General features: G+C 50.4%; 2 protein-coding genes across 2 annotated transcripts in view; one reads left to right on the top strand and one right to left on the bottom strand.

Moving 5' to 3' along the window:
* Positions 1–2,088: 2,088 nt before the first annotated feature.
* ALDH1B1 (aldehyde dehydrogenase 1 family member B1) lies at positions 2,089–6,587 on the top strand. The gene is given in 2 exon segments (XM_023760357.1): positions 2,089–2,153; positions 4,202–6,587. A coding segment is annotated over 1 exon segment (1,557 nt). The 5' UTR covers positions 2,089–2,153; positions 4,202–4,211; the 3' UTR covers positions 5,769–6,587.
* Positions 6,588–15,722: 9,135 nt separating this feature from the next.
* Positions 15,723–27,918, bottom strand: part of IGFBPL1 (insulin like growth factor binding protein like 1) — a 19,402-nt gene continuing 7,206 nt past the window's right edge. The window contains 5 exon segments of the mRNA XM_023760344.1: positions 15,723–15,872; positions 17,834–17,950; positions 18,947–18,969; positions 18,972–19,022; positions 27,837–27,918. Of these exon segments, the coding sequence (XP_023616112.1) occupies positions 15,723–15,872; positions 17,834–17,950; positions 18,947–18,969; positions 18,972–19,022; positions 27,837–27,918 (423 nt within the window).

The following is a 27,918-nucleotide window of genomic DNA, read 5'->3' as shown; positions in this document are numbered from 1 at the left end:
TCCAGAGGTGGGGGCTCACTGCCTTTCAAGGCACTCCCTCCCTTCTGTCCTTAGCCAATTGTGCTTTGTCAGCAGCCCCCCCCCCCCCCCCCGCCCCCCGTAACTTCCCCTCACTGGTCCGGCTTTGCCTTCTAGGACCCTGCAGACCACATCTGCTTTCACCCTTCAGAGATTTGGAAGGTATAACCTTGTCCCTTGAGTTCTAAGGAGTGGACACCCCTAATTTCTTCAGCTGCTCCTTACAGAACACAGCCTCCAACCTCTCCCCATGGTGACCACTTCCTGTCTGCCACTGGCCTCTCACACCTGCCACAGCTTTCAAATTCGGTCTGACCAAATGAAGATGCTTGCTTTGTCATGGACTCACTGCCTTTGCCGAGGCCTGTTAATGATTGATCAAATAATCATTGAGTCAATCCACCATGGAGTGCCTTGCCAAGTGCCCAAGGAGTTCTAGGCTGGCCATGTGCTGTGAGGGAGGGAGAAGGGGCTTTGCAAGGGCTACAGGATTGCCAGGAAACTGGAGCACAGATATGGCAGGATGCAAGACATAGTGCTTTTAGTGACCAACTAAACTTTGCAGCAAGGACTGGGAACATCCTAAGGATAACATGGTAACAAAAGATTCCATAGAGATGTTGCTTAAGAAAGAACTATGTGAAGCAGTCAGGTTCAAGCAAGAGACTGTGAACAATATGGGGAGATAGGCATTTAATACAGAGAATCAGGGGCTGACAGAGTTGCTGAAGGGCCAGAGGGAGAGCAGGCGTTAGGTAGCTCTTCAGGACCAACTCCCGGAACAAGATGGACCTGGCCCACCAGCCTCATTACTATCTGAGGCCACCTGGGGTTATTTAGGTCAAAGACTCACCCTGAAGCCGGATTCAAAGAGCAGGTAGCTGGAGTGGAGCTGCAGCCACAGATGCAGCTAAAGCAGGCAATCCTCACATTCCTGCCCCCATGCTAGTGATGTCCCGACGGGGCAGGACTCTCCCCCCCACCTTCCACATCTGGCAGGGGTACTGCTAATCCGGGGCAGGACTCTCCCCCCCACCTTCCACATCTGGCAGGGGTACTGCTAATCCGGGGCAGGACTCTACCCCCCACCTTCCACATCTGGCAGGGGTACTGCTAATCCGCAGCAGCTAGTTCACATCCAGAACTCGAGCTGCAAACAAGGCCCGGAAACTGAGCTCCTAGCTTCCCAACTTCTCCAACCGGGAGGAAGGTGCAGTGGACACGGAGTGAGTGAGAAGTGCGTGTTCAGGATGTCCATCTTAGCACCTTATATGACAACAAGATGCAGACAAGCTAGATGTCCATCAACAGTCCTCCCTAGCATGGAATTCTACGCCACCTTGGAGAGGATGATGTCGTCCTGTAATTAATTAGTGAATGAGAAAAGGTTCATAAGAAATCCCTAAATTAAAAAAAAAAAGCATGTGGCAAAATAGAAGTCACCATATGATTTTATTTCAACTAAAAGAATTTTTGAAAAATGCGGGGGGGGGGGGGAATACCATAGGTAATTTTTCCCCCTTCATCTTCTTCTGTTTTCCAAGCTTTCTACGGTGTGCATATATTCTTTTTATCCTTAGGACAAAAAAACCCCAACATTTTTTTAAAAAATGCACAAATATAAAATCTTCACAAAACTGGGAAAAAGAGCAGAGAAAGCGGAGACAGAAATTAGTGAACCGAGGTAAATACACAGACGGGAGGCACATACTAGTAAGAGGGTAAGGAGAGGTTCAAGGATGGCAGCCTAACTAGGTGCACCGTGCGGGAGGGGGAAATGCAAAATATATTGGGGTCCAGTCTCAGATGGCTGTGACCCAGGGAAGGCCTTGGGGAAGGCCTGCCCCTTTCTGGTCTTTCTTTCTGCTCCCAAACCAGCCGCGCTGCGAGGGAGGGCGCGCGCGCCAGGCGCGGCTGCCCGGGTGGTGAGCGGGGGCAGGGCCGGTCCACCGGAAACCGCAACCCGGGGCCTTGGGACCGATGATTCGCGGCGCCCCGGGCGCAGGCGGAGCCTCATTGGCCGCTGAGCCTCTGGGCTGCGCGGAGGCGGGGCCTGTGGTGAACCCCAGGCAGGAGGCAGGACAACCCGGGAGAGCCCGAACCCGCGCCGGAGCGTGAGCCCGAACCTGCAGCAGGTAACAAGCTCCGTTCTCCCGGGGCGGCCTCAGCTCCCGTCACCGTGATGGGAGCTTCCTCTCTTGGCCTCGGCTTACCCATCTGGGGGCGTCTTTCCGCCTGGCGTGCGCTGTAGGACCTATCCACGCTTTCCAACCCTCTCCCGCGCCCAGGTCCCAGGTCCCAGGTCCCAGGTCCCCAGGTGGCACCTGAGGGCACTGAGGATGCAGCCTCCCTCCCCCCTGCCCCCCCTGCCCCCCTGCAAGCATTTCGGATTAGCTGGGTCTCCGTGCTCCTGCCCACTAGACCCAATCCAGAGGAGGGCTCCTCACTGTAGCCGTAGGGGAAAGCCCTACGGAAAGCCCCTTCCGTGCAGAAAGGATGAGGTCTGGTCCTCGGCACAGGGGGCACTAATACAGGAACCGAAGAAACTGCCCTTAGTCAGGAGGAAACACAAAGCTAGGGCTGTGGGAACCCCGGCTGAGGCTCCTATTCTTACTTGCTGTGTATCCTGGGTGAGCCCCTGAACCTCTCTGATCCCCAGCCTTCTTCCAGAATGGGGTCAGCATCTGCTCTGATCACCCCAGGGCTGCTAGAGATTCTCTGAGTTAACTGCTGAGAAGATGGCCTGCAAACTGCAACACCTGGTGCACCAGCGATCTTCCTAAATGCAAATGGCCGTGCCTGGCAGCCCCCATACAGGCAGGCCCCTGGAGTAGGAACGGTTTTGGCTTGGCATAAAAGATTTCCCAACCTTGGCCTGTGACCACTTCTCTCACCTGTTTAGCCCTTCCACCCCTACCCCATGGATGGGTGGCTCCTCCTTACACCCATGCCGGTGCACCCCTCCCTTCTCAGACCCAGGCCTGTTGGACCCCAGGCTGCTCCTGCATGGGGCAGAGCCCTGAGCAGAGTGGAACCTGAGTGCACCCCTAACAGGTCTGCTGGCTTAACCCACCCCCCGACCCCCACCCCAAGGGAGGGCTTTCCTGGGCAGCGTTGATTTGTATGGAGCTGAGGACCTGGTTGAGGTGTTTTTCTGGATGAGTTCTTTGCTCCTCTCCATGCCCAGTGGCAGAGGGTAGGGGTATGGGGTTGGGGAGTAGGGCAAGTTCAATAACTTTTTGCTGTTGGATGGGACAAGACTCCATTGAGAGAGTCAAGGTAGAGGGATTGGTCCTGGCTGGAGAGTGACTGCTTCAGTGAACCTAGGAACTTTATACACGGTTTACATTTCGTTGAATACATTTTATATACTGTTTAAGTTCTGCAGCTGCTGTTTTAATCAAATCTACACTGTTTTCAGAGTTGTAGGCAAGAAATTAACAGGTCCTTCTTCCCAGCTGCTGCTGGATTTGCTGCACCCCTGGCAAGCTGAGACCCGAACCTCAGGCTGGTTTCTGAGGGTGCTGCCAGCTCTGATGTCCTGGGTGGAGAGTGGCAGGCTTTTATATGCACAACCCCATTGAACATAGCCCCCTGGGGCATTTAAATGGGAGGCAACTGAGGCAAGGAGGTGAAGTGAAGCAAGCCTGTCTCTAAGAGAACAGTCTGTCTCTGAGTCTCTTTGGTTTCTACTCCGTTCTTAGGTCAATTAGATGGCCTTTGTGGAAATGTATGTAGCAAGCATAAGCCCAGGCAGCAGGGCCAGGCAATGAACCAAACAGGAAAAAAAAAAAAAATGAGCTGATGTTTTATTGGGGAGAGGCAGACAATAAACATAGAAGCGTGTAAAGCTACTATTTGGTACGTCAGCTGGAGAAAAAGAAAGCATGGTATGGGGATAGAGAGTGCTAGGGGTGAGGAAAGCTGCAGTTTACACAGGGTGGTCACGGAAGGCCTTGCTGAGAAGGTGACATTTGAGGGGAGGGAGTAAGACGAAGGACAGGTGGGACACGATAGAGTTGGACCAGGTTGTTCTTCAGGGCCGTTGTTCACCTTGCAATCCATGCTTTTTGAGGTGACAGCCCTTATGCTAGAATCCTGGGACGTCTGAGCTGGTGGGCCTTTGGGGGACCACCTGGGCCCCTTTCACCTGTTCACCCTGGTTCCTCCTGTCCCTCTGCAGAGTAGTCAGCATGCTGCGCTTCCTGGTGCCCCGGCTGCTTTGCCTCCGAGGCAGGACTGCCCCGTACTCCTCAGCAGCAGCCCTTCCAAGCCCCATCCAGAACCCAGACATTCGCTACAACCAGCTATTCATCAACAACGAGTGGCAAGATGCAGTCAGCAAGAAGACCTTCCCAACAGTCAACCCCTCCACGGGAGAGGTCATCGGCCATGTGGCCGAAGGGGACCGAGCCGATGTGGATCGGGCAGTGAAAGCAGCTCGCGAGGCCTTCCGCCTCGGGTCTCCATGGCGCCGGATGGATGCCTCTGAGCGGGGCCGGCTGCTGAACCGCCTGGCTGACCTAGTGGAGCGGGATCGTGTCTACTTGGCCTCACTGGAGACCTTGGACAACGGGAAGCCTTTCCAGGAGTCTTATGTCTTGGACCTGGATGAGGTCATCAAGGTGTACCGGTACTTTGCCGGCTGGGCTGACAAGTGGCACGGCAAGACCATCCCCATGGACGGTGAGCATTTCTGCTTCACCCGGCATGAGCCCGTGGGTGTCTGTGGCCAGATAATCCCGTGGAACTTCCCCTTGGTCATGCAGGGCTGGAAACTCGCCCCGGCACTCGCCACCGGCAACACCGTGGTCATGAAGGTTGCAGAGCAGACCCCCCTTTCTGCCCTGTACTTGGCCTCCCTCATCAAGGAGGCAGGCTTCCCCCCGGGGGTGGTGAACATCATCACAGGCTATGGCCCAACAGCAGGAGCGGCCGTGGCCCAGCACATGGATATTGACAAAGTTGCTTTTACTGGCTCGACCGAGGTGGGCCACCTGATCCAGAAGGCAGCTGGAGATTCCAACCTCAAGAGAGTCACCTTAGAGCTGGGCGGGAAGAGCCCCAGCATCGTGTTGGCGGACGCTGACCTGGGCCACGCCGTGGAGCAGTGCCACGAAGCCCTCTTCTTCAACATGGGCCAGTGCCGCTGTGCAGGGTCCCGGACCTTCGTCGAAGAATCCATCTATGAATGAGTTTTCTCGAGAGAAACAGTGGAGAAAGCGAAGCAGAGGAAAGTTGGGAACCCCTTTTGAGCTGGACACCCAGCAGGGCCCCAGGTGACAAGGAGCAGTTTGAGCGAATCCTGGGGCTACATCCGGGTTGGCCAGAAGGAGGGGGCAAAACTTCTCTGCGGTGGGGAGCGTTTTGGGGAGCGGGGTTTCTTCATCAAGCCCACAGTCTTTGGTGGTGTGCAAGATGACATGAGGATTGCCAAGGAGGAGATCTTTGGGCCTGTGCAGCCCCTGTTCAAGTTCAAGAAAATTGAGGAGGTGATTGAGAGGGCCAACAACACCAGGTACGGCTTGGCTGCCGCTGTGTTCACACGGGACCTGGACAAGGCCATGTACTTCACACAGGCACTCCAAGCGGGGACGGTGTGGGTAAACACCTACAACATTGTCACGTGCCACACGCCGTTTGGAGGCTTTAAGGAGTCCGGTAATGGGAGGGAGCTCGGGGAGGACGGGCTTAAGGCCTACACAGAGGTGAAGACAGTCACCATCAAGGTTCCACAGAAGAATTCGTAAGAACGTCCACCCTGAAGACCCAGCTCCAGTCCAAGAATTCCACAACCATCTACCCAGTGATCGCCAACAACTTTTTTGTCATGGACCCCCCTGTATTTGCTCCAAATGAACATTTAGAACCTCAACAAATAATTAGAATCTGAGCTGCTCTGGTTAAAGCAGGGATGGGACTGGGCTCAGAGTCCTGTCCACCTGCGCCCCAACCCCAGCCGCCTTGGAGGCCCTGTGTTGCTTCCATGAAACCGTAAGAACCCCTGGAAGATAGAAAAACTAAAAACCACTGATCTGGACCTTAGTTCTTCCTGCTGACCCAGGGCTTTCTAATGGTTAACCTGCAGGCTTAGTGGGTGGGCTCACCTCAGACATGGGATTAGAAGGCATTGGGAGTTTTGATAGGTGTCAGATTTTGGCTCCATTCTTCATTGGCTTAACCTAAAAATCAAGGGTGCTTTTCCTTTTCTAAGTACCAGTTTTTTACTATTTTGCTTGCTTGGCCTTCATTTTCCTTAATTTGAGGGAAGGAACGGGCAAAGAATGAATGTACATAAGCGTTCCTTTAAAATAAGTGAAAACAACCCAAATGTCCATCAGCTACTGAGTGAATAAGCAAAATGTTTCCATGGAATAGTCCTTGTACTTTTCAGCCATAAAAAGGAATGAAGTACTGGCACACGCTGCAGCATGGGTGAACCTTGAAAACATTATGCTGAGTGAAAGGACAGACATACAAGGCCACATAGAGTATGTTGCCATTTATATGAAATACCCAGAATAGGCAAATCCATAGAGACAGAAAGTAGTTTGGTGGTTGCGAGGGGGTGGGGGGTGGGGGGAATGGGGAGTAACTGCTAATGGGTATGAGAATTTTTCGGGGGAGGTTTTAAAATATTCTGGAATTGGATAGTGGTGATGGTTGCACAACTTTGTGAATATACTAAAAAGCCCTGAATTGCATATTTTGAAAGGGTGAATTTTATGTGAATTTATTTCAATTAGAAGTTAAATAAAGTCACACATTCTGTTTGCAAATATATGTTGTGTCAATATTCTCTTATTACTGAATGCTTTACAGAATCTTGGGGATGGAATGGACCCAGGTAGTCATCTGGTCAACCCCAGCCCGGTACAAAAGTCCCCTCCACAGTATTTCGAGTTTTGTTTTCTCCTGGCTGGCTGGGTGACAAAGTGCAACTTTATGACCCATGGAAAAAAGCTCTGGTTCCTGTTTGGAACAAGTCCATGTCAGATCTCATTTCAGGCCTTCCACTGGCACTGTCCCCCAGCCTCTACCAAAACACACCGCACCTCAAGCCAAGCTCAATATCATGCCATCCTGACATACTGGGATTTCCAGAGGTTCAAACCCGAGAATTCAGTATGTTTAATGTTAGCTTAATTCCCCAGCGGATGGGAGTAACTCCAAGCCAGCAGGCCACGACACCTGCACAGCATGAGCCCTCTCTCCCTGTCTTCCTCCTTTCTACCATGTTAATAACGAACCACCCTACTTTTAGATCCACTCAGTCTGTGAATGCACTCCCCCCCCCCCCCCCCGCTCTTTACATCCTGTTGTCTCACCTAGGCTTCAAGATGATTTTGTTGATTTTGTTCAGTATCTGACCTTGGAGTTGACCTGAAACTGCTTTCTGGGGATTCTGAGTCTGTTTGGTTCCTTCATCTCTCCTTTCTAGGACCTGCTTTCTATGCCGTTTGTCTAAGGCTGGGGTGACCCTGACTGTCCCCCGAAGTGTACCTTTTATCTGCCTCTCTCAGAGCCTATTGGTACTTTGCATAGAAGTGAGAATCTCTCATGAAACGGGGAAACAGCAGTGAGTAGGTGGGTGAGTGACTATCAAGCAGCATCCTAGTGTTTTAACAAATCCATTGCTCATTTGCTTCTCAGTACTTCTCAACCAAGAGAAACTTGGTCCAGGGTGACCCAGTATGGGGTGGGACTGGAAAAGGACAACCTTCTAGGGCTCTGATCCCTGAAATTCTGAGACTGAGGAGTCAGGTCATATTTCTAGTCGGCTCAGCCCCCTGTGGCTCCTCCGCACTCATGCCCATTGCTCTGGATGCAGGGCGCTCGAGCAGGGAGGTGGAACTGGGCATCATTTAATGCAGGCACTGCCCGCAGGATTTCACTTGGTTATAGATGTTGTGATTTTGAGGCATCCACCCATCCCAACAGACTTACACCGAGCTCTGCTCTTCCGGATGCTATGCCAGGCACCTTTACAAGCCACTGAGCCTCACACAATCCTGTAAAATAGGCAGTGGGGTTACCACTTTTTTAAGATGAGGAAATGGAAGCTGAGAGGTTTAGCATGAACCGGCAAGGGGTCAAACTTGACTTCTAAGAGCCCCACTTCTTTGCTGCATCCATCAGAGCTGCTGCTCGGTCACAGTGACGCTGCTTCTCTTGAGCTGACCCCAGATGCCCGGCCAGTTAAGAACTTTGATTTGGTTTGGCTCTATTCTGGGTGTGAGGCTGACCTCTGGTGGCCACCTGGTTAATTAATTTGTTCAGATCATTCATTGGTTTACAAAAAAAAAGGCTAAGTTTCTGGCTCTAGGCAGGCTGTGGGACAGAGAATTGAATGAGGCAGTCCCTGCCCTGCAGGAGCGCACAGTCTGGCAGGCAGACAATTACAGAACTGGTGACAAATGGAAGTACAGAGGCCATGAGATCACAGAAGGAAGAAATAGTAATAGCACCCACAATACTTATCTCATGTACTACATCTAATTACCCTCAAGCACTTTTTTTTCTGATTTTTTACTTTATTTTTTAAAAATATTTTTAGTTTTTTAATTACAGTTGACATACAATCTTAGTTTCAGGTGTACTACATAGTGATTAGACGTTTATATAACTTACAAAGTAATCTAATCCCCCCATAAGTCTAGTACACATCTGACACCATACATAGTTATTACAATACTAGAGGCCCGATGCACAAAATTCGTGCGTGGGTAGGGCCCCTAGGCCTGGCCTGTGATCAGGGCTGATCTGTGGGGTGACCGGTGGGGTGACCAGGGCCCCTCTCCCTGCCCCCTGCCCTGCACCCGCCTTGGCCGCCTGCTTGCTAGCCCCACCCCCCGCCACCACTGCAGCCACCAGTCGTTGCCTCCCTGCGGGGCGACCAGCAGGGCGATGGTGGGGGGGCCCAGCTGGTACCCGCCTTGGCTGGCCTGGGGCCTGCAGGCTGGGGGCAGCTTCTGCGCTGAGCATCTGCCCCCTGGTGGTCACTGCATGTCATAGCAACCTGTCATTCCACTGGTCATTCCAACGTTCAGTAAATTTGCATATTAGCCTTTTATTATATAGGATTATTGATTATATCCCCTGTGCTGTACTTAATATCTCTATGATTATTTTGTAGCTACCAGTGTGTACATATTAATCCCTTCCCCCTTTTCACCCAGCCCTCCAATCCCCCTCCCATCTAGCAAACACCAATTTGTTCTCTGAGTTTGTTCCTGTTTTGTTTATTTATTTTGTTTTTTAGTTCCACATGTAAGTGAAATCATATAGTATTTGTATTTTTCTATCTGACTTATTTCACTTAGCATAATACCCTGCAGGTACGTCCATGCTGTCACAGATGGCAGGATTTAATTCTTTTGTATGGTTAATATTACTTTGTATATATGCACCACACCTTCTTATCTATTCCTCTATCTATGTACACTTTGGTTGGTTCCATATCTTGGCTATTATAAATAATGCTGCAGTGAACATAGGGGTGCATAGGTCTTTTCCAATTACTGTTTTGGATTTCTTCAGATAAATACCCAAAAGTGATACTGATGGGTCATATGGTAGTTCTATATTTAATTTTTCCATAGTGGCTGCATCAATTGACAACCCCACCAACAGTGCACTAGGGTTCCCTTTTCTCCATGTCCTTATCAGGCACCTCTTAATATTCCACACTCGATAAATAACCATGGAACCCAGAGATGTTCAGATAGTAAGTGGAGCCAGGATGCAAACTCAGGTCTTCTCACTCTACTGCACAGTTCAGCCTCAGGGAAAGGCCTGGTGGGAGGGACAGGATCCTACTGGATGAGGAGGAGGTAACCGGGCAGAGACGCAGGAAGGGTGTTCCTGGGAGAGGGAAGGGCATGAAGTTTTTGAAAAAGCATGGAGGGTTTGAAGAAATGGTGTGAGGAAGGAGAGGCAGGAAGGACAGGCCTGGGAGGAGGCAGGGGCTGGGTAGCGAAGGGGCTGTGGGCCCTGTGGGAAAATCCACACGTTGTCCAGTGATGGGAAACCATGAGAGCTTTGAAGGGAAAGTGAAAGGGGTATATTTTGGTTTCTAAAGCTGGCTCTGTTTCAGTGGGAGGATAGGCTGAGGGGGCCACCTGAAGCTGACGGCCACTCAGGACAGTGCACCCATGCCAGTGATGCTAACCTGAACCAGGTGTGGGAGCCAGGAGGTGACCCGTGTTGCTGGCTGGGGTAGCCGAGTGGGTGATGGTGCCAGCACTGCCTCAGGGGACCTAGCTGCAGGAGCAGGTTTGGGGACAAGGTGGGGGTTTATTCATTTCTCTAACACTTTTTATTGGGTGGACCCCTCAGCACCCAGGGAAGCCTGGTGCCTCGTAGGGGCTCTGCAGATGTGTGTGCTGGGTGGATTCATGAATGGAGAGAGGCTTCTGTTCCCTGCACCCACTCCCACTTCCTAGTAATAATGATTTTTACTCTTCCCTGTACAACCAGCCACTCCCTAATACCCGCCTGGCAGGGGGAGATGTAGGCACGAGGAAGAAGAGATGCAGATAACTGCTTGCTGTGCTACACACTTCTCAGCCCTGGAGGTGGCAGAGGCTGAACTCAGAGCCCGTCCTGACAAGAGGAGCTCACACTCCAGGGAGTGCAAGTACCAGTATCCAGTTCTGCCCTGTGTGATGAGTTCCTAAGTTCTGAATTCATTATTGCGCTGCAGACGCCAGGGCACTTTAGTTTCCCTTAATTAATTAAAATACCGCATAATAATCTTTCTCTGATTTAATGTTCCAGAGGCCCTGGCGAAGGCTGGGAGTGAGGAAATTCATTAGAGGAGACTGTTCACTGTCGATTGATTTGCTCATTCTTATTAATTTTACCTGCGTCATCCATCCCTGGGGGAGAGGTGAGGGTGATGTTTTCTTAAAAACATAGGATTAAATTCACCATGCAACCTGACCAAAAAAATTAATTTTGACTGAAAATCAGACTTTTTACATTTAAGGTGGGAAGTGGGTACATTTGGGATTGGACACTGGCTTTCAAACGATCTTCCTCAAGCCCAGTTATAACTTAATTGACGACAGACGGAGATCCAGGCTGCCTATTGCTTACAGCATCAAGTCACACCTCCTATGGAGGCATTTAGGGGTGTGGCCTAAGCCCCAGTCCCCCCACCTGCCACCACAGCTCCCAAGCAGCTGCAATGGTCACTACTCCCCATTCACAAACGAGGCAGCACTCCTCTAGCCCTGCTTCTTTCACCTGCTGTCTCCTTAGCCAGGAATCCCCCACAGCCACTCAAACCCAGCTCAGATGCCTCCTCTTCTCTTCCAGGAAGTCTTCCCTGATCTCCTACTCTGATCACAAAGTGGACACCTGTGCTTCCTGGCAGGACAGTGACCTTGTCCCACTCGTCCCCAGTCAGTCTCACCTGAGTGCAGGGCCCAGGGCCCTCCCACCTTCACAGAGTCAGTGTCTGCATTCTTCTGGCCTATGGAGAATGGCACGCCTGCATGCATGTGGAAGATGGCAGAGGACAGATCTAAGTGAGTGGATTAAATACTAGAATGTTCATATAGTGGGAGACCCAAGTTCAGGGGAGCTGGAAGAATCAGGCCAGCGGCAGACGATTAGGACTGGTTAATAACTGCAAGCAAGGTGCTCAGTTGGGGCTGTGACTACAGCCCAGGTGAGAGGTAAGGAGGATACAGGCAAGGAAAAAAGGGGCAGGATGCATAGGGATGGTGAAGGATCTGTGGGCCTTGGGCCACCCACAGGAGCATTCCCAGGACAAAGAGACCAAAGACTGTCCTTAAAAACATTTATTTTCAGGGTGCAGGGGTCCTGTGACATCATCACATCTATGAAAATAGGGTAGAAAACACAGGTTCTAGGAGAACATATTTCCAAAGGAAGCACACGTTCTTCAGCCTCTGCAGAGGCCTAGGGCTCTCACCAATGAGAAGCCGTTAGGTTGGGACAATCATGTTTCTTCTACCTTTTTGGTTTTGGTGAAAATTTCAGACAGTGTAACATTTATTAATTTTTTTGCACATAATTATGATGTAAACCCAGCCTCATCAGTCTTCATGCTCAGCTCCCTCATCACAGGGCTCTGTCCACCCTGCTCTCTGGGTCTATATCCAGTTCTGTTCGGGCAAATTTGAGGAGATTCGATTGATTTTGTGAAGTGTGCTTATTAGCAGTACGGTTCTACCACCTTCTCCAGGGCCTCAGCATCCCTGTTCCTCCTGAGTGTCTTATCACCCCTTCAAATCAAGAGGAATTAGCTGCAGGCCTCGGGTACAATCGAGTGGTGGTCAGTGGGAGAGGTTAGGAGGTGCTGAGTAGGGAGGGGATGTGAGCAGGTCTCCCAGCAGCTCCAACCTCCAACAGACAAGGAGAGCTTCCAGCTTGATCAGTTTTAATTATGATTTTACTCAAAGAAGGGGTTCCAATGTCTTAAAGTTTGAAAACCACCCATCTCGTTTCATTCTCTTCTCAAATGAGGAAACCGAGGTGCAGAAAGTGAAGGGGACTTGCTCAGGGTCACACAGTGAGCAGGGGTGAAGTCCCACATGGACCTCCTGTGTCTGGGTTCCCAGGCCCGTCTACTGCTGGGTAGCATGTCACGGTGTTGCCACCCCCAAATGTCAGTTGTGAAATGGCCAGCCTTAAAGGCAGAAAATGCAATTCCAAAAAGGACCCCAAGATGTCACGCCCACCGCGGGCAGCACGAGGTTGCGTTTTCAGTGTTGAGGTGAACCTGGGTAAGAGTCCCTGAAACCTGGGGAACTGGCAGCCTCTCCTACCGAGTTCCGAGATGATCCCGAGAAGCAGCACCACGGAGTGGAGAGAGCGCCAAGGAGGGCCAGGCACCTGCTCTGCTCTCAGAGCCCGGTTCTTCCTCAGGAGAGGGGCAGGGACACTAACCCGCACCCTGCTGCCCTGCACTTGGGAAGTGACTGCAGAAGGAAAAGGGCTTCATGAACTTCAAGGACTATCCACATGTGAGATCCCGATTTTAAAAGTTTTAATTGCCGAGGATACCTATTTTTTTTTTTAGCCCAGACATTAAATATTCTCCTTCTTCCTTTCTTCATTTAAAATATAGAAAGCAAGCCACATTCCTGGCTGAAATCAAAATCCTCTAAGTCAAACTTTCTATTACACTCTCGTTCCACAGCCCAGAGAGAGCATCGGACCCTGTTTTTACAATCTGATGTCTAGGAATCAGGTCTCCACTGCCCACCTGGTTCAAGAATGCTGGGCTTGGGAACAAGTAGATATCTCGGTCCCCAAACGCCCAGCCATGGGGCCCCTGAGTCTGGTAAAGTGTTTCTTTAAAATGGGAGAGTGGCAGGAATAGAAGAGCTGCAGCCAGCTATCCTCACCCTAGTGCAGTGATGGCGAACCTTTTGAGCTCGGCGTGTCAGCATTTTGAAAAACCCTAACTTAACTCTGGTGCCGTGTCACATATAGAAATTTTTTGATATTTGCAACCATAGTAAAACAAAGACTTATATTTTTGATATTTATTTTATATATTTAAATGCCATTTAACAAAGAAAAATCAACCAAAAAAAATGAGTTCGTGTGTCACCTCTGACACGCGTGTCATAGGTTCGCCATCACTGCCCTAGTGTGAAGCAGTGAATGGGACAGGGCATGAGGATGGCTTTTGGATTGCTAGTGTGAAGCAGTGGTGTTTGTTTTTGAGGAAATACCATTATACTCTAGGATGACAGGTCTCAAAGAGACACAGGTAACATCCAGTCCAAATGCCACATTCACAGGTGAAGAGTCCAAGGCCCAGAGAGGGAAGGGACCTGTCCAGGTCACACAGCAAATGAGAGGTCAGGCAAAGGACAGAGGGACCCTCCTCCTCGGCTCTACAACACACACTAAGTCACAGAGCTCCGCCAATCAGCCGCAGACAACTGAGGTAAAGAGTCACAGCGCACCCCCCCCCCCCCCCCCCAGGTCTAGCCCTTTAGAGTTACAAATACACCACAACATGCTCTCCCCCGGGAGGGAGTAGTTAAAAAAAAAATTCTCTCAGAGCAATTCATTTCAAAAGTATAAAAAAACCACGTGCAGTCCAGACATTTTCCCCGTGTTTGCCCTGCTAAAAACTACATCTGCATATGAATCTAGTTTGCATCTAGTTTTTAAAAACATACAAAAGGGGTCATCTACAAACAGTTTTCCAACTTGTCACAAAGCGAAACCACCCACAACTTGACTTTCCCATCATCCTGTGATCATGCTTCTGAGACCCTGGAAGAAAAGAGGGAAAAGAGTTAGAGGACAGAACCCTGCTCTGTCACAGTCAACTTCCTGCTACCTGGGAGGTGGGGGAAATGGCACTCCTGGCAGTTTCCTGACATTCACTTTTTGGTTTTCTGTGCATCCCTACAGACCTGACATAAGGCCTTGTACACAGGAAGTGTCTAACAATAGTGGCTAAATCATACACATCACAACCACAGCAAAAGCCTAATGCTTTTCATATTGTTTCTAATTTTTCCTGCTATTGAAAACTTGTCAGTAGGCCTTGGTGACAGTGCCTGTTCACAACTATTCCTGCGGTCCTGTAAGATAATGCCTCCCTTTCGGTTGGTTGAGCGTCATCCCATGCACCTAGAAGTTGCTGGTTCGATTCCCGGCCAGGGTACATGCCAGAGTTGTGGGCTAGATCCCTGGTAGGGGGCAAGCAGGAGGCAGCCAATCAGTGTTTCTCTCTCCCTCTCCCTCTCCCTCTAAAAAAAAAAAAAATTAATAAAAAACATATTTAAAAACACACACACACAAAAAATAAGATCATGCCTCCCTGCCCTCCTCCTCCTGTGAGAGGAGCAGACGCCACCCACCCCTCTAAGGCTGGGTGTGGCCCTGTGACCTGCTCTGGATACGGAGTTAAGCAGATGTGACAAACGTTGAATCCGAGCAGAGACTTTAAATGAGATTGTGCGCTTGGCTTGGCCTCTTGCTCGTCCCCTCTGCCACGAGTGTGGACATATTCCACAGCGGGGCTGCTCCTCCAGCTGGGCCCCCACATGGCGGGGAGCCACGCCAACCTGCCACCTCGACACGGAATGTGAGGAGGAGATACATGTTGGTGCCTGTGAACCAGCGAGGTTTGGGGGTTGTTAAGCAGCAGAAGTTGGCTAATAAGGGATTCGTTTTCTAAGTTCACAGCCCACCTGTTGGCGGGGGGCAGCTCTCACCCGGGTGACTCTGAGGACTCGGGCCCGCCTGGCCCAGGGAGATGCAGGTTCTCTGCAGATGTGCTGCTAAGAGACACGGAGGAACCGGGACACAGACGATGAGGCTCATGTGTCTTCTCTGTGGGCACGTGGTGCCGTCACATGACTGTGTCTGCTGTCTCGGTGCCTCTCTAGGGGGATCCGCAGGAAACACTCCACTCAGCCTCAGAAACAGAGAGAAACCGCCGGTCCTCTTTACCTTGTGCCCGTAACGCTCACAGCTCTTGACGTGCATGGTAGGTGGGAAGCCCAGAGTGATATGTGCATAGAACACACTAGAGATTCTACCTGCTGTCGTATGTTCCTACTCTTGTTTTGTATCCTGGTTTCCTGCGTTTATGTGTGTGTTTTTTTTCTTTTTATTGCACATCTTTATAAACCATCTCAATCTCTTGGGGCACAGGTGTATAAAATACAAAAAATGACTTAGAACATGTACTCACTCTGTCACATGCGGTCGTGTGGAGCTGGGAAGCGAGGGGCTTTGTACGTGCTCAGGTCGCTAACCGTCACCTTGCCGTGGGACTGGGCCTCCCCAACCGCATTGGCCGAGTGGCACTGGTACACTCCCTCGTCTTCCTTTCTCAGAGGGTTGATCTAGAAATAAAGCAAACAAGTTTATAGTTCTTAAGGAAGTTTACACTTCCTTATTGAGTCTTGGTGATACCTCTGAGCACTTATTCCTTTTCAAAATAAGCTTGAGCTCACTCTGTTTCTCTTCTTGCCTTGGCTGCCAAGGAAGAATTTAGATTTCTTTCTCAGCACCCTATCGTGGCTCTCATGTTAATGTTTCCTCTGCATCCCTGCCTTTTACTGTGAGCTACCCCGTCCTCTTATTGAAGGGGAGAGGTATAGGTCAGCAGTTCTCAACCTGTGGGTCACGACCCCTTTGGGGGTCGAATGACCCTTTCACAGGGGTCGCCTAAGACCATCGGAAAACACATATATAATTACATATTGTTTTTGTGATTAATCACTATGCTTTAATTATGTTCAATTTGTAACAATGAAATTGGGGGTCACCACAACATGAGGAACTGTATGAAAGGGTCGCGGCATTAGGAAGGTTGAGAACCACTGGTATAGATTATAAGGAAAATATTGCAAATGAAAAGAACAAAAATCTAGTGCCCAAGGAATGGCCCACAGGGGCTCCCAATGGAGGCAGCCTTCACAAATTAACCCCAGAGAAAACCTTTCCTCCACACTTTTTTGTAATAAAGTTTGAGAATGTTTGGGTCACAGGCCCTGGAAGCTGTCTGGCCTAAAGCCCTCTTTTTACAATTGTGGACACCGAGGCTCAGATTTGGAAAAGCCTCGGACCCAACTGCATTCTGAGTTTCTGAGCTGGACACTGAGGATTCGCCAAACCTCGTAGAGATGGTGGCGAAGTGGGGAAGACACCCCCGAGGTCACCCTGTTCCCCGGCCCGTGCAGAGCAGATCCCCAGCAGTGCTCCCCTCTCTTGCTTTCTCTTGTTAGAACAACCTCTATCAATTGTGAGTCACTCTACAGACTGGGGAGGATTTATGCGCACCATCTCATTTTGAACACACGTGATCATTGGTGAAGGGGGAGCATCATTACCCTCATGCTACAGGAGCCTCGCAGGTAAGTCACAGATTGTTAGAATCAAGCGGCCCTTGGATGCTGTCCAGTCCAAAGCCCTCTTTTTACAGTTGTGGACACTGAAGCTCAAAGAGTTAGAGCGACTTGGCCAACATGAACCCCTGTCTCATCACTTCATTGCTCCTTCAAACACCTGGCATTTCCTCATCTTAGCAAAACTGCTGCAAGTGCCACAGAAAAGCTATGAGAAGATGTGAAAGTAAGCCTTCCCTCCTTATCAGCTATGTGGTCTCAGGCAAATGTATTAGTTTCCTATGGCTGCTGTAACAAATTACCACATACCTAGTGGCTTAAAGCAACACAAACTTATTATCTACACTTCCTGAGGTTGGAGTCCAAATGTGTCTCAGTGGGCTACAATCAAGGGTGTTGGCAGGGCTGCTTTCTTTCTAGAGACCCTAGAAATGTATGGGGGACATACTTTTCCAGTCTACAGGCTGCCTGCATTCCTTGGCTTGTGGCCCCTTCCTTCCATCTTCAAAGCCAGCAATGGCGAGTCATGTCTTTCTCACACTGCCATCTCTGGCTGCCTCTCTCCTGCCTCCCTCTTCCACTTTTAAGGGACTCTTGTGATTTCATTGGGCCCGCCCAGATAATGTGGGGTAACTTCCTTATTAAAGTCAGGTAATTAGCAACCTTAATTCCATCTGCAACCTTACTCTCCTCTTGCCACATAACAGAAACCACCCATAAGCTCCAAGGACTAGGACAGGGACCTCTTTCCGGGGCCATAATTCTGCCAACCACAGAAAATCACCTGCTCGCAGGGGTTATATTGCCGGCCCTGCTTTCCTCAGAGTTCTTCCGGGGGCCAATGAAAACTGGATAAGACCAGCTTTGAAACATGTAACATGTTATAGAAATATAAAGGGTGCTTTACAAGGGCCAGTCAATAGTAGCCAGTAATCCGAGACGAATGAGCTACTCACCAAAATCCAGGCTGTGGCCTCGTGGTCAGAAGGACCCCCTCGTACCTGGACAGCGATATTGACATGGTCCCCAGGCAGGTCCTTGAGCGCCTGGGTGCCCTCAGGAGACTGTGTGACCTGAAGAGGACAGGAAAGCCAGGAATGGTTCAGAGAAAGCATTTCTGGAAACTACCTCCCATAGACATCCTCACTGTCTTCATCTTCCCACTGACGGGAAGGCCGAAACCCTGACAGCTCCTGTTCCTGTTAAAATGTTCGTCAGTCACTTTAAAAACCCAAATGCATATATAGCCAGCACACTCTGGTGGACAGCAAAGATGCGGACACCAGCTCCATCTTGCAGAGGCAGGTCAGAGGTCCACGGCCCTTCTCAGGGCTGTTGAGACGAGGCACAACCTGTGCTGGAATCCGTGCTAGTCGCTCAAAAATTGATCTGCAGGAAGATCTAGTTTTGGAACAGGACGGGACTATCTGCCACCAGCCAAGTCTTTCTAAAACCCAATCCAGTGACGTAGTCTCCTACTTCATTCCAGCTGATCTAGGCTAGGTAAACAGCAGAACTTTCTCGACAGCTGAGTGGCCAAGAGAGCAAATGCCACAGGAAGGATGGCAACTGCTCTTCTCTGGGGAGAGCTTAGGGTAAAGGTTTTGAGGCATAAACCTGGAGGCAGAGGAATGGTATATAACAGTGATGGCGAACCTTTTGAGCTCGGCGTGTCAGCATTTTGAAAAACCCTAACTTAACTCTGGTGCCGTGTCACATATAGAAATTTTTTGATATTTGCAACCATAGTAAAACAAAGATTTATATTTTTGATATTTATTTTATATATTTAAATGCCATTTAACAATTTATTTTATATATTTAAATGCCATTTAACATAGAAAAATCAACCAAAAAAATGAGTTCGCGTGTCACCTCTGACACGTGTGTCCTTTTAAAGTTCTCTGATCCACATATGTACACAAACACACTTAAAAGGATAAAAAGCCTTTAACTGCCCCCCAAACACACACACAGCCTTTAACTGCCCCCCAAACACACACACACACACACACACACACACATGCACACACGCGCGTGTTAGCGCACGAGTCCTTATATATAAATACCTTCCTCCACGTGATGACTGGGGCTGGGCCCCAGTGATGTTGTGAACACTTCGGGGTGGGACGACGACCACAGGAGCTGGAAGAAGACAAGGGAACACAACCACAGGAGCTGGAAGAAGACAAGGGAACACAACCTTTACCTTGCCAGGACCCAGGACCCCGCTTCCGGAATCCCCTGACTGTGGCGAGCCTGCGGAGCCGTCTAACGTGGGGGAGGGCAGTGGCAGACCAAAGCTCTCCACACACACAGAACAAACTCACAGGCAAGGCATCATGGAGGAGAGTCTGCCTTAGGCCCAGAGGGATGCCTGCGTGCTTCGTCACCCATTGTCTTTGCCCCACCGGCAGGAAAACGGATTCAGAGAGAAAAGGCAGCTTCCTAAAGCTACCAGCCTGTCTGCGGCAGAGCTCGGTCTCACACTCCCTCCCCGGCCCTGGGTGCCATCTGCTTTTGGCTCAATTGCACGACAGGGCGTTGGGCTCCGGGAGGGGCTGGTGTTGCTTCACCAACAGCCGAGTCTACTAACAGATGGGCTTTTCTCTTTCCACATGGAGGGCCCTCAAAGAATAATGCCACCTAAGACAGCTGCATCCACCCTGGAGCTGAGACCCCCTGCGGGCCATTCAAGACGCTCATTTGCATATCACAGACTCACAGACTCCACTTGGCCTCCCCCACCCCGCACACCTCCCCATCCCCAGTGGCAGAACTGCTGGCCTGGAAGCCCTGTAGAGGCTGCTGGAACATTACAGAAAGGAGAGGGAGGGTGTGGGTTCACTGGAGGGCACCAGAGAGTATGTGGGTATCCGAGTTAGAAATTCTTAACTCATACTCCATACTCTGCCCTCCTCTCTGTGCCTGGCATCTGCTCTATCACACTGGGACTAAAAGAATCAAGTCCGTGGGCCTTGGCCTTCAGGCTCTCCATCGGCCCCTCACTGTTCCTGCCTCTGCATGGCATACACCCCCTCGCTCCAGAGGCGGACGGCTCCCATCATGCAGGGCTGAGAGGGCACGTGTTCTAGTCCAGGACCAGAGGCTCTGCACCGCGTTGACCTCCTGAATCATAGCCTGCCGCGTAGTCCAGGTGCTCCACCTGTCTCACCTGCACAAGAAGGCAAGCTTGGCCCACCCTCGCGTCTGGCCCCACGGTGTCCTGGGCAAGGTGAAGTGTGGGTCCCTGGCGGGAAAATGCTCCCTGCTGGGTTTTGCTGATCACGGGTTGTTGAGCTGATCTTACTATGTGATGAGTGTGAAAGTGATGGTTTCAGTTAACACAATATGCAAGCGGGGGTCAGACGCAGGTCTGGTAAACAGATGACTGGATGAAGAAACACGTGACAAATAAAAGAGCAAACACATTCATTCTCCAACTGCAGAGTGTACAGACTCCTGGGGCTTTCCTGATGACTCAAGGACAGCCTGGCAAGCCAGCCTTAGAGAGGAAAAGAAGAACAAAGGGAGGGAGACAAAAGGCTGGGAGAAAAGGGGAGAGGGGAGGTATAAATATTTCTCTCTTTTCTGTGTCCAGCGCGGCTAGAGAGGGGTCCAGTTCCTGAGTAGGGGCGATGGGGGATTGAGAAAATGAAAGAGACAGACACAAATACAGTAGGTAAAGCTGGGACTGGATGGGACCACTGTCCTCTGATGGAGAGACAGGGACCCAGAGCCAATACAGCGCGTTTATTTTATACAGCAAAAACCAGGAAGTTTTACTAAAGGTCAAGACAAAGGAGATTATGTGCATTCTTGGGTCGGCCTGAGTCATTCATTCCTGGTGCTTGGCTGGATTTAGAGAACGAAACCCACCCCCTGGCTCTGGGCTGAAGGTCAGGCTGACAACACTCCTGCCTCTGGCAAGGTGTGTTTCCAGGACATGGCTCTGCCAACGCCACTGGATTCAGCTGACAATAATTAAATAAATGCCCATGTGCCTTCCCAGGCGCTCTCTACAGGGAGGAGTGAAAGGATGCCGAAATGAGACTGGTCTGGCTCCTTCAGACAGACTATGAAGCACACCCGTCAAGCTGGTGCCCAAAAAACTCTGGGGAACTATCTTAGAGACACAGAATATCAAAACTAGAGGTCCTAACTCTCCCCAAGATCCTGTGCCTGACCATCTGTGATGTGCTCATTTAATCTCCAATTGCATGGCTCCAGTGACAGAGAGCTCACTACCTATGGAGCCAGGCCCTTCTATCCTTGAAGGGCTCTGCTGGTCAGAAAGCTTGTCCTCATTGGAACTAAAAACCCACGTCCCTGTAACTCTCGCCTGTTTATCCCATGCTGCCCTCTGAACCCTACAGCCCCCTGGCTGCCCCAAGGGTCTCCAGTGAATTGAATACAGACACTGCCCTTCTTCCTCCTCAGTCTGTCTGATCAGCTCACGCCTTCAGTTGTGGCCATCTCACTGCCCTCTACCCACGTCCCTGAGTGTGGTCAACGTCCCTTCGATGAACCAAGGTCCTAGGCTTCTAACACTGCCCGATGCGCCCAGCCACCTGCCTGGCTGCCACAAAGAACCACAATGCCCCTGCTCTATGGCAGGAGCCCCATCTGCACAGATGACAAAGAGAGTCTGATGTATTCACGTCCTCCTGCCAGCATCGCCTCCCCCCGGAGCCCAAACCGGTCCTGGAACGGCTCGCTGTGGGAACAACCAGAATCACGTCTTACTCCAAAGCCCTCAATGGATTCCAAAGGGACACTCAATCAACATGCTTTACTTTCGTTCATGTAAAGTCATAAATTTTAAATGAGATTTCATCAATCCCTTTCAGGTCTAAATGAATAAACCAGTAAATCACATTTCCTATTTTTCTCCTTGCATTTCCCCTCTCCCTCTCTTTCAATAACTGCAATTAGGAGAGGCTGTCTTTGCCACTGATTTCACATGGCAGAAAATACCATTTCTTTTACAAAAGAGCTTTTGATGATAAAGTGACATTCAAAATCTTATTTTTAAATTTACACACAGCACACGCCTTCTTTCTGGCGTACAGGTCTAAGTTCAGATAGATGCCTACAGTTGTGTAACCGCTGCCATAACCAAGTCAGAGGACAGTCCTGTTAGCTAGAAAATTGTCCTCGTGTCTCTTTGTCATAGTAATCTGTTTTTAATGTTAACCTGTCTGATTTTACATTGAAAACATTTTTATCCATAACAGCTCTTTACAATCAGTCGTCATCATCATCATCATCATCATCATCGTAACAATGGCAACAATGCCACCAGCTAACACTGAGCTTGCTGTGTGCTAGGCACTCTTCTGCTTACGGGGATTATTAACCCATTTGACCTTTCCAGCTCTCAGCAGCTGCCAGCCGGGGGAGCTAGGCAGGGTCACCCAGCCATAAAAGGCGGGGCGAGGCTATGAGCCTGGGGGTCTGGCTCCAAGCTCTGCCCTCTCCTTACATGACACGTCCAGGTACACTACTCTTTTCACCCTCACACCAGCCCTGCATTTATCCCTATTTTACAAATGAGAAAACCAAGGCTCAGGTGAAGGGTCTGGAAGAACAGGGACTGAATCTATTAACCCAACACTGATTTTTATTTTTTTAAAATATATATCCTTTATTGATTTCAGAGCAGAAGGGAGAGGGAGAAAGAGAGAGAGAAACATCAATGATGAGAGAGAATCACTGATGGGCTGCCTCCTGCACGCCCCCTACTGGGGATCGAGCCCACAACCGTGACCTCCTGGTTCATAGGACGACGCTCAACCAGTGAGACACACCGCTGGGCTCCACACTGATTTTTAAAGTGAAACACTCGTTATTTTGTTTGGACCCCATTTCAGTACAAGAAAATACCTTAGGGATTATGTTGGGGGTCCCCAAGACAACCCCTTCGCTCGACGATTTGCTAGGAAGACCACAGGACTCAGCATGGTTTTACTTACAGCTGTGATTGCAGCGAACGGAGACAAAGCAAGTCAGCAAAGGGAAATGGCACACGGGGCAAAGACTGGAAAAACCAGGTGCAAGCTTCCAAGAGCCCCTCAGAGTGGAGTCACAGGACACGCTTAATTCCCCAGCAGCAAATTGTGACAACATGCAAAATGCCATCTACCAGGAAAGCTCACTCGACACTCAGTGCCTTAGTGGGGGCCGGCCACCTGGGGTCCCTCTGCCTACTCTACACTGAAGTTCCAGGCTCCCAGGAGGAGAGCAGGGGAGCAGGTCCCCTTCGTTCAGTTTAAGCACAGTGAGCACTGCTCTCAGCTCGGCATCCTCCTGAAATCCAAGTTCCCAGACACCAGCCAAGGACTTCCCCTGCCAGCAGGCCTGTCCAAGGATACACTGCTCTGCTGACTCTTCTGCCCAGTAATAAAACCCTCTGGGCATCGCCCCAGGGGAGCAGCTCTTGTGAAGATACCATTGAATGGGTGATGTGTCCTTAACACTAGCAGGTCATCCCCAGTACTTCTGTCCCCAAGGGCTCATTCAAGTGTGGCACTGGGATACTCAAGCTCATGACTACCACTGGCAGGAGGTTACCAAGTTCAAATCCTGTCTCAGCCACATCCCCGTATTATGACTTGGCCTCAGTTTCTTCTTCTTTAAAATGGGCACCGGGGTCCATTCTCCCTCCCATCCCTATATGCTGTTGTGAGGAACAATTACAAGACTCCTTGCAAACTGTGAAGGCTTCCATGGAGGGACCCGAGGACGAGGCAGGTGGTGCTTCCCCCAGGATGGTCTCCTCAAAGATGCTTCTAATGCAGTGATGGCGAACCTTTTGAGCTCGGTGTGTCAGCATTTTGAAAAACCCTAACTTAACTCTGGTGCCGTGTCACATACAGAAATTTTTTGATATTTGCAACCATAGTAAAACAAAGATTTATATTTTTAATATTTATTTTATATATTTAAATGCCACTTAACAAAGAAAAATCAACCAAAAAAATGAGTTCGCGTGTGTCATAGGTTCGCCATCACTGCTCTAATGGGCTCTGGTGAGCAGACCTATCGGAGAGTCCTCTCCGGAGGCCCCAGAGGCCACGGCCCTTCCTCGGGCGAGCCCGGGGCAAAGCCTCACCGCTGCCAGAGCTGCCACACTCCTGGAAGAGCCAGGCTTTCCTGTCTACTACCTTTGACAAGAGTCAGATGGCTTTCAAGAGGGAGGATGGTGCCTGGCCGGTCCAGTCTGAACGTGCTGGCTTTGTCTTTCTAGCCCTTCCTTGCTCAATACTTGTTTCCTTCTGTTCGTGCCGGCAACAGCCCTGGAAATGCTGGGACAGCACAAATCTACCCACCAGGTAACAGGAAATAGTCACCCAGGTGTGCCCCAACACAGGCAGCAGTGGGTGGGCAAAATGGTACCGAGGGAATCTCAAATGCCCAGCACAGGCGCTCCGGCGAGTTGCGAACCGTTTCCTCCTTATCTGCACATGAAGACGATGACTTTGGCCCTCGTCCTCCAGGTGAAGGGAGAGAATGAATGTGACTGTGTCACTAACTGTGGGATCTGTGCAAATGAAAGGGACCGATGTTATTATTATAGCGTGTGGTGGTCCGTCCCCCCACCCCATCAGCTGTGTCCTTGATGGCCGGAATGAAAGATCTTCCCAATGCCTCTGGGATTTCTTTCAAGTTAATGGTGCTGGGGAAAGAAAGAATATCAAAAGTCATCCCCCAGGACCCCCTCTGCCTGCAGGAAAAAGCGCCCCACCAAGAGTTTAATGATCAACCCGCAGAACAGCCCTTGTAATTTATGCTAATAGTCACCTCACCACGTAGAATGAGGAACAGCTTAATCCCGCTCCCCTCAGCCTGCGCCCCAAGCCCCTCCCTGTGCTTGAAAGGCTTTTGAGCACGAGGCCCCCTTCTTTGTCCCTCTCACAAAGTGGCATTCGCTGCCTCTCCTGGTTACCTGGTAACACTCGCCTCGAAAAGACATCTGTCTAAGTGGAGCTGGACTTCCAACCGAGGTAGATTTTCCAAGACTCGGGATCTTAAGAGCTTATTGAAGCTTCAGAGGCTTAGTGTCCTGGTGGGGCGCTGGCACAGGACCCTGCTCCTATCTAGTTTAGCTTTCGAAACAGGACCCCCACCCCCCGCCCAATGTTAGCAATTAATCAGAGCGCCTACCTGGAAGGAACAACACAGCCTTTTAACGTAACGACAGCAATAACCACAGAATGCCACGCCTCCTCACAGCTGAGAAACAGAACCAATCATTCTGTATAGAACAAAGCTTCACCCCTCAGCCTGGCATTCAGGCTGGCAATGACCCTGCCCTAAGCTCTGGGTGGGCAAAACGGTACTAATGGTCCCTTGGTACCGTTTTGCCCACCCAGCACCTCCGCCTCCCTCACCCCTCAACCTGGGAATTTTCTACTCATCCTTCAAGGCTCCTCTCATAGGCTTTCTCTTCTGTGATGCTACTCCTGTTCCTCTCAGGAGCCGTCACCCAGTACTAAACAGAGGAACCGGCAACAAGCCTTGGGGGGGAAACAGGAGGGTAGATCCGGACTGAGAAACCCTCAAGACTCAAGAGTAGCCAATCTGCGCCTCAGCTTTCCCTTCTATTAAATGGGAGAGAGTCCTGGCCAGGACAGCTGTAAAAACTGAGTAAGAAGATGAGATGCAAATATACTTACTGAATATATTCCGACAGTAAATAATTATTCAGAGGTGGGAGCACAGTGGGTCTTCAATAAATGTGTGTTAATCAGAGGATGACTCTCATTATCAGGCATTTGGGGGCATTTCATAGCACAGGAGGAAAGGGAAGCATTTCAGCCTGAAAACTGTTTCCAAATGCTCCTGAGAGGCATGTGTAAGAACACCTCCCCCGCTGTGCAGAACTTAATACATATTTACAGAGACTTCGCTCTGTTAAAGTGGGAAGCTCGCATAGTGAGGGGTAGGTGAGGAGCTGGGGAGGGGTGGCTTTATTGCCAGTTTTGAGGCAGAACAGCTGCTGCTGTGACTGCGCCTGCTTCCCTTCAACCAGGGTCCCCTGGGGCATTGTTAAAAGTGCGTCCTCTGAATAGAGGGTGGCTTTAGGCAGCACAGAGTGAGGTGCCGCCCTGCCTTGGTCTAGCTGGGAAAGAGCCCGTCCACACCTTCAGGCCCCACCAGGACACAGGGCCAGGGGCCACACATACATCTCAGGACAAGAAGCGACGACGGGAAGACAGTGCAGGGTCTGTAGCGGCTGACAATTACTGGTGGGAAAGGAGAAGTAAATTCCGGGGAGGCCTGATGCCTGTCACTAATGGGATCATTAAAAGCAGCTTCTGTATTGCCTCCATTTGGCTCCACGAACATCTTTTCACCCGGGGCTGGTGCCTGAGGTGCGCCTCAGGGCCCATAGATCAGAGTGGAGGGGCTGTCACATTTACTTGTCATTTGGTAATTTTCAATGAATTAGGGGTATGGGGTTTCCATCTGCCATCTGGTCTCCCGCTGGTAACCATGGCAACCACCACCTGCCTAACGTCACACAATCAAGTCCTGTCCTGAAAGAGCACAGAACAGGGTTGTAGGGGACCTGGGAGCCGGTCAGGCTTTACTGGTCCCCCTGGCCGGTCCCCTGCTCCCCACCCCCTGTCGCTGGCTCCTCCCCATAATAGTAGATTTGGTCTAAACATCTTAAATATTTTTCAAGGCATCACTCTCTCTCTTGGGAACAGAATACCACTCCGGGGAAAAATCATCTGAGACCTTCCACACCAGTAGATTCCGGGGACCTGGTCAGCATTTATGTCTCCTGCATGTGGAGTGGAAGTGTTACCTGTCTGGAGACAAAGAGAACTGCCTGTGAATTAACTGCTGAGGAAGCAGATTGTACAAAACGAGTGACAGGAACTAGAAAAAGGAAGGAGACAGGACTGTTTAAAGGCCACAGGGCAGAAACAAAGGGACCTCAACAGTGGCTCCATAGGGGCTGACACGGCCCACGGAGGAGAAGGGACCAGCCCAAGGTCATTCAGCTCTTCCTGGTGGGAGCCCCAACTAGGAAGAGCCATCGGTGACTTTCCTGTGCTCCAAGGAGGCGCATGAAACATTGTTTTCATGTTCCTGGGACAGGAGCCTTCCCGCCCCATCTCCAACACTGGTCTCCTGGACATGCATCTACTTGGAATGCTTTTGGGAAAATAATAATAGAAACTTCCCAATGCCTGTTGAGGCATTCCCCCACCCCCAAAGCTTCCTTGTTGGAGCTGAAGTCACTACACTGATCTAGGCATTTAGCCAGAACCCCAAGCTGGACTCCTGGGGACTCAACCTAGACTCTCCACCGGCCCCTCCAGGCAGCGTAGAAAGGGGCAGTTCTCCAAAATCTAGTGGGCTGGCAGAGTGCATCTCTGGGTATTCCTTTACTAATGTTTTGATCTATTTTTGTTTGATTTTTAAAAATCACATAGAGAGGGTGAGCAGCAAGCGCACCCATAAACAACTGTATTGTAATGTTAATGAACTTTAAGTTTCTAGGTTCCAAGCAATGATTAATTTTCAATTCCTTTAAAGTGGGACCTTCCAAATTGTATTAAGCCTTAGCTCCACAGAACCTGGGTCTGCCCCTGCCGGCACTATAATCTTTTCAGAGCCTAAGTCTCCAAAGGTCTTACTTCCCCGGAGTAGTTCCCGAGTCCTGGTCTGGAGGCCCTCTCCTCCTCCTCTGGCATCTTCACGTCCCCTCCCTCTCCATCCAAACAGTGAGGACCTGCCACTCCCAAACTCCCCGTCTTGTGGAGGAAAACATGCTATGAGCTTGGTAAGGGAGGGCGCAGGATGTGAGTTCCTGCCCGTCTCCCTGAGCCCCTGCCGGGCAGGAAAACTGATCCTGAAGGGAAAACTGAGGGTTCCACAGCGCTGTCCATCGTGGTGCGGGGGGGAGGGAGGGACATACTGCGGGGCGCAAGCCGGACTCACCAAATTCGCAGGGGCCATCCCGCCCCTTGTGCAGGTGGCCAAGGTGCCTTCCAGGAGCATGCCGAGCGCGCAGGCGCAGTGC

This window comes from Myotis lucifugus, unplaced genomic scaffold (assembly GCF_000147115.1).
Source record: "Myotis lucifugus unplaced genomic scaffold, Myoluc2.0 scaffold_180, whole genome shotgun sequence".
NCBI lineage: Eukaryota > Metazoa > Chordata > Mammalia > Chiroptera > Vespertilionidae > Myotis > Myotis lucifugus.
This window is presented reverse-complemented; position numbering and strand designations above follow the sequence as displayed.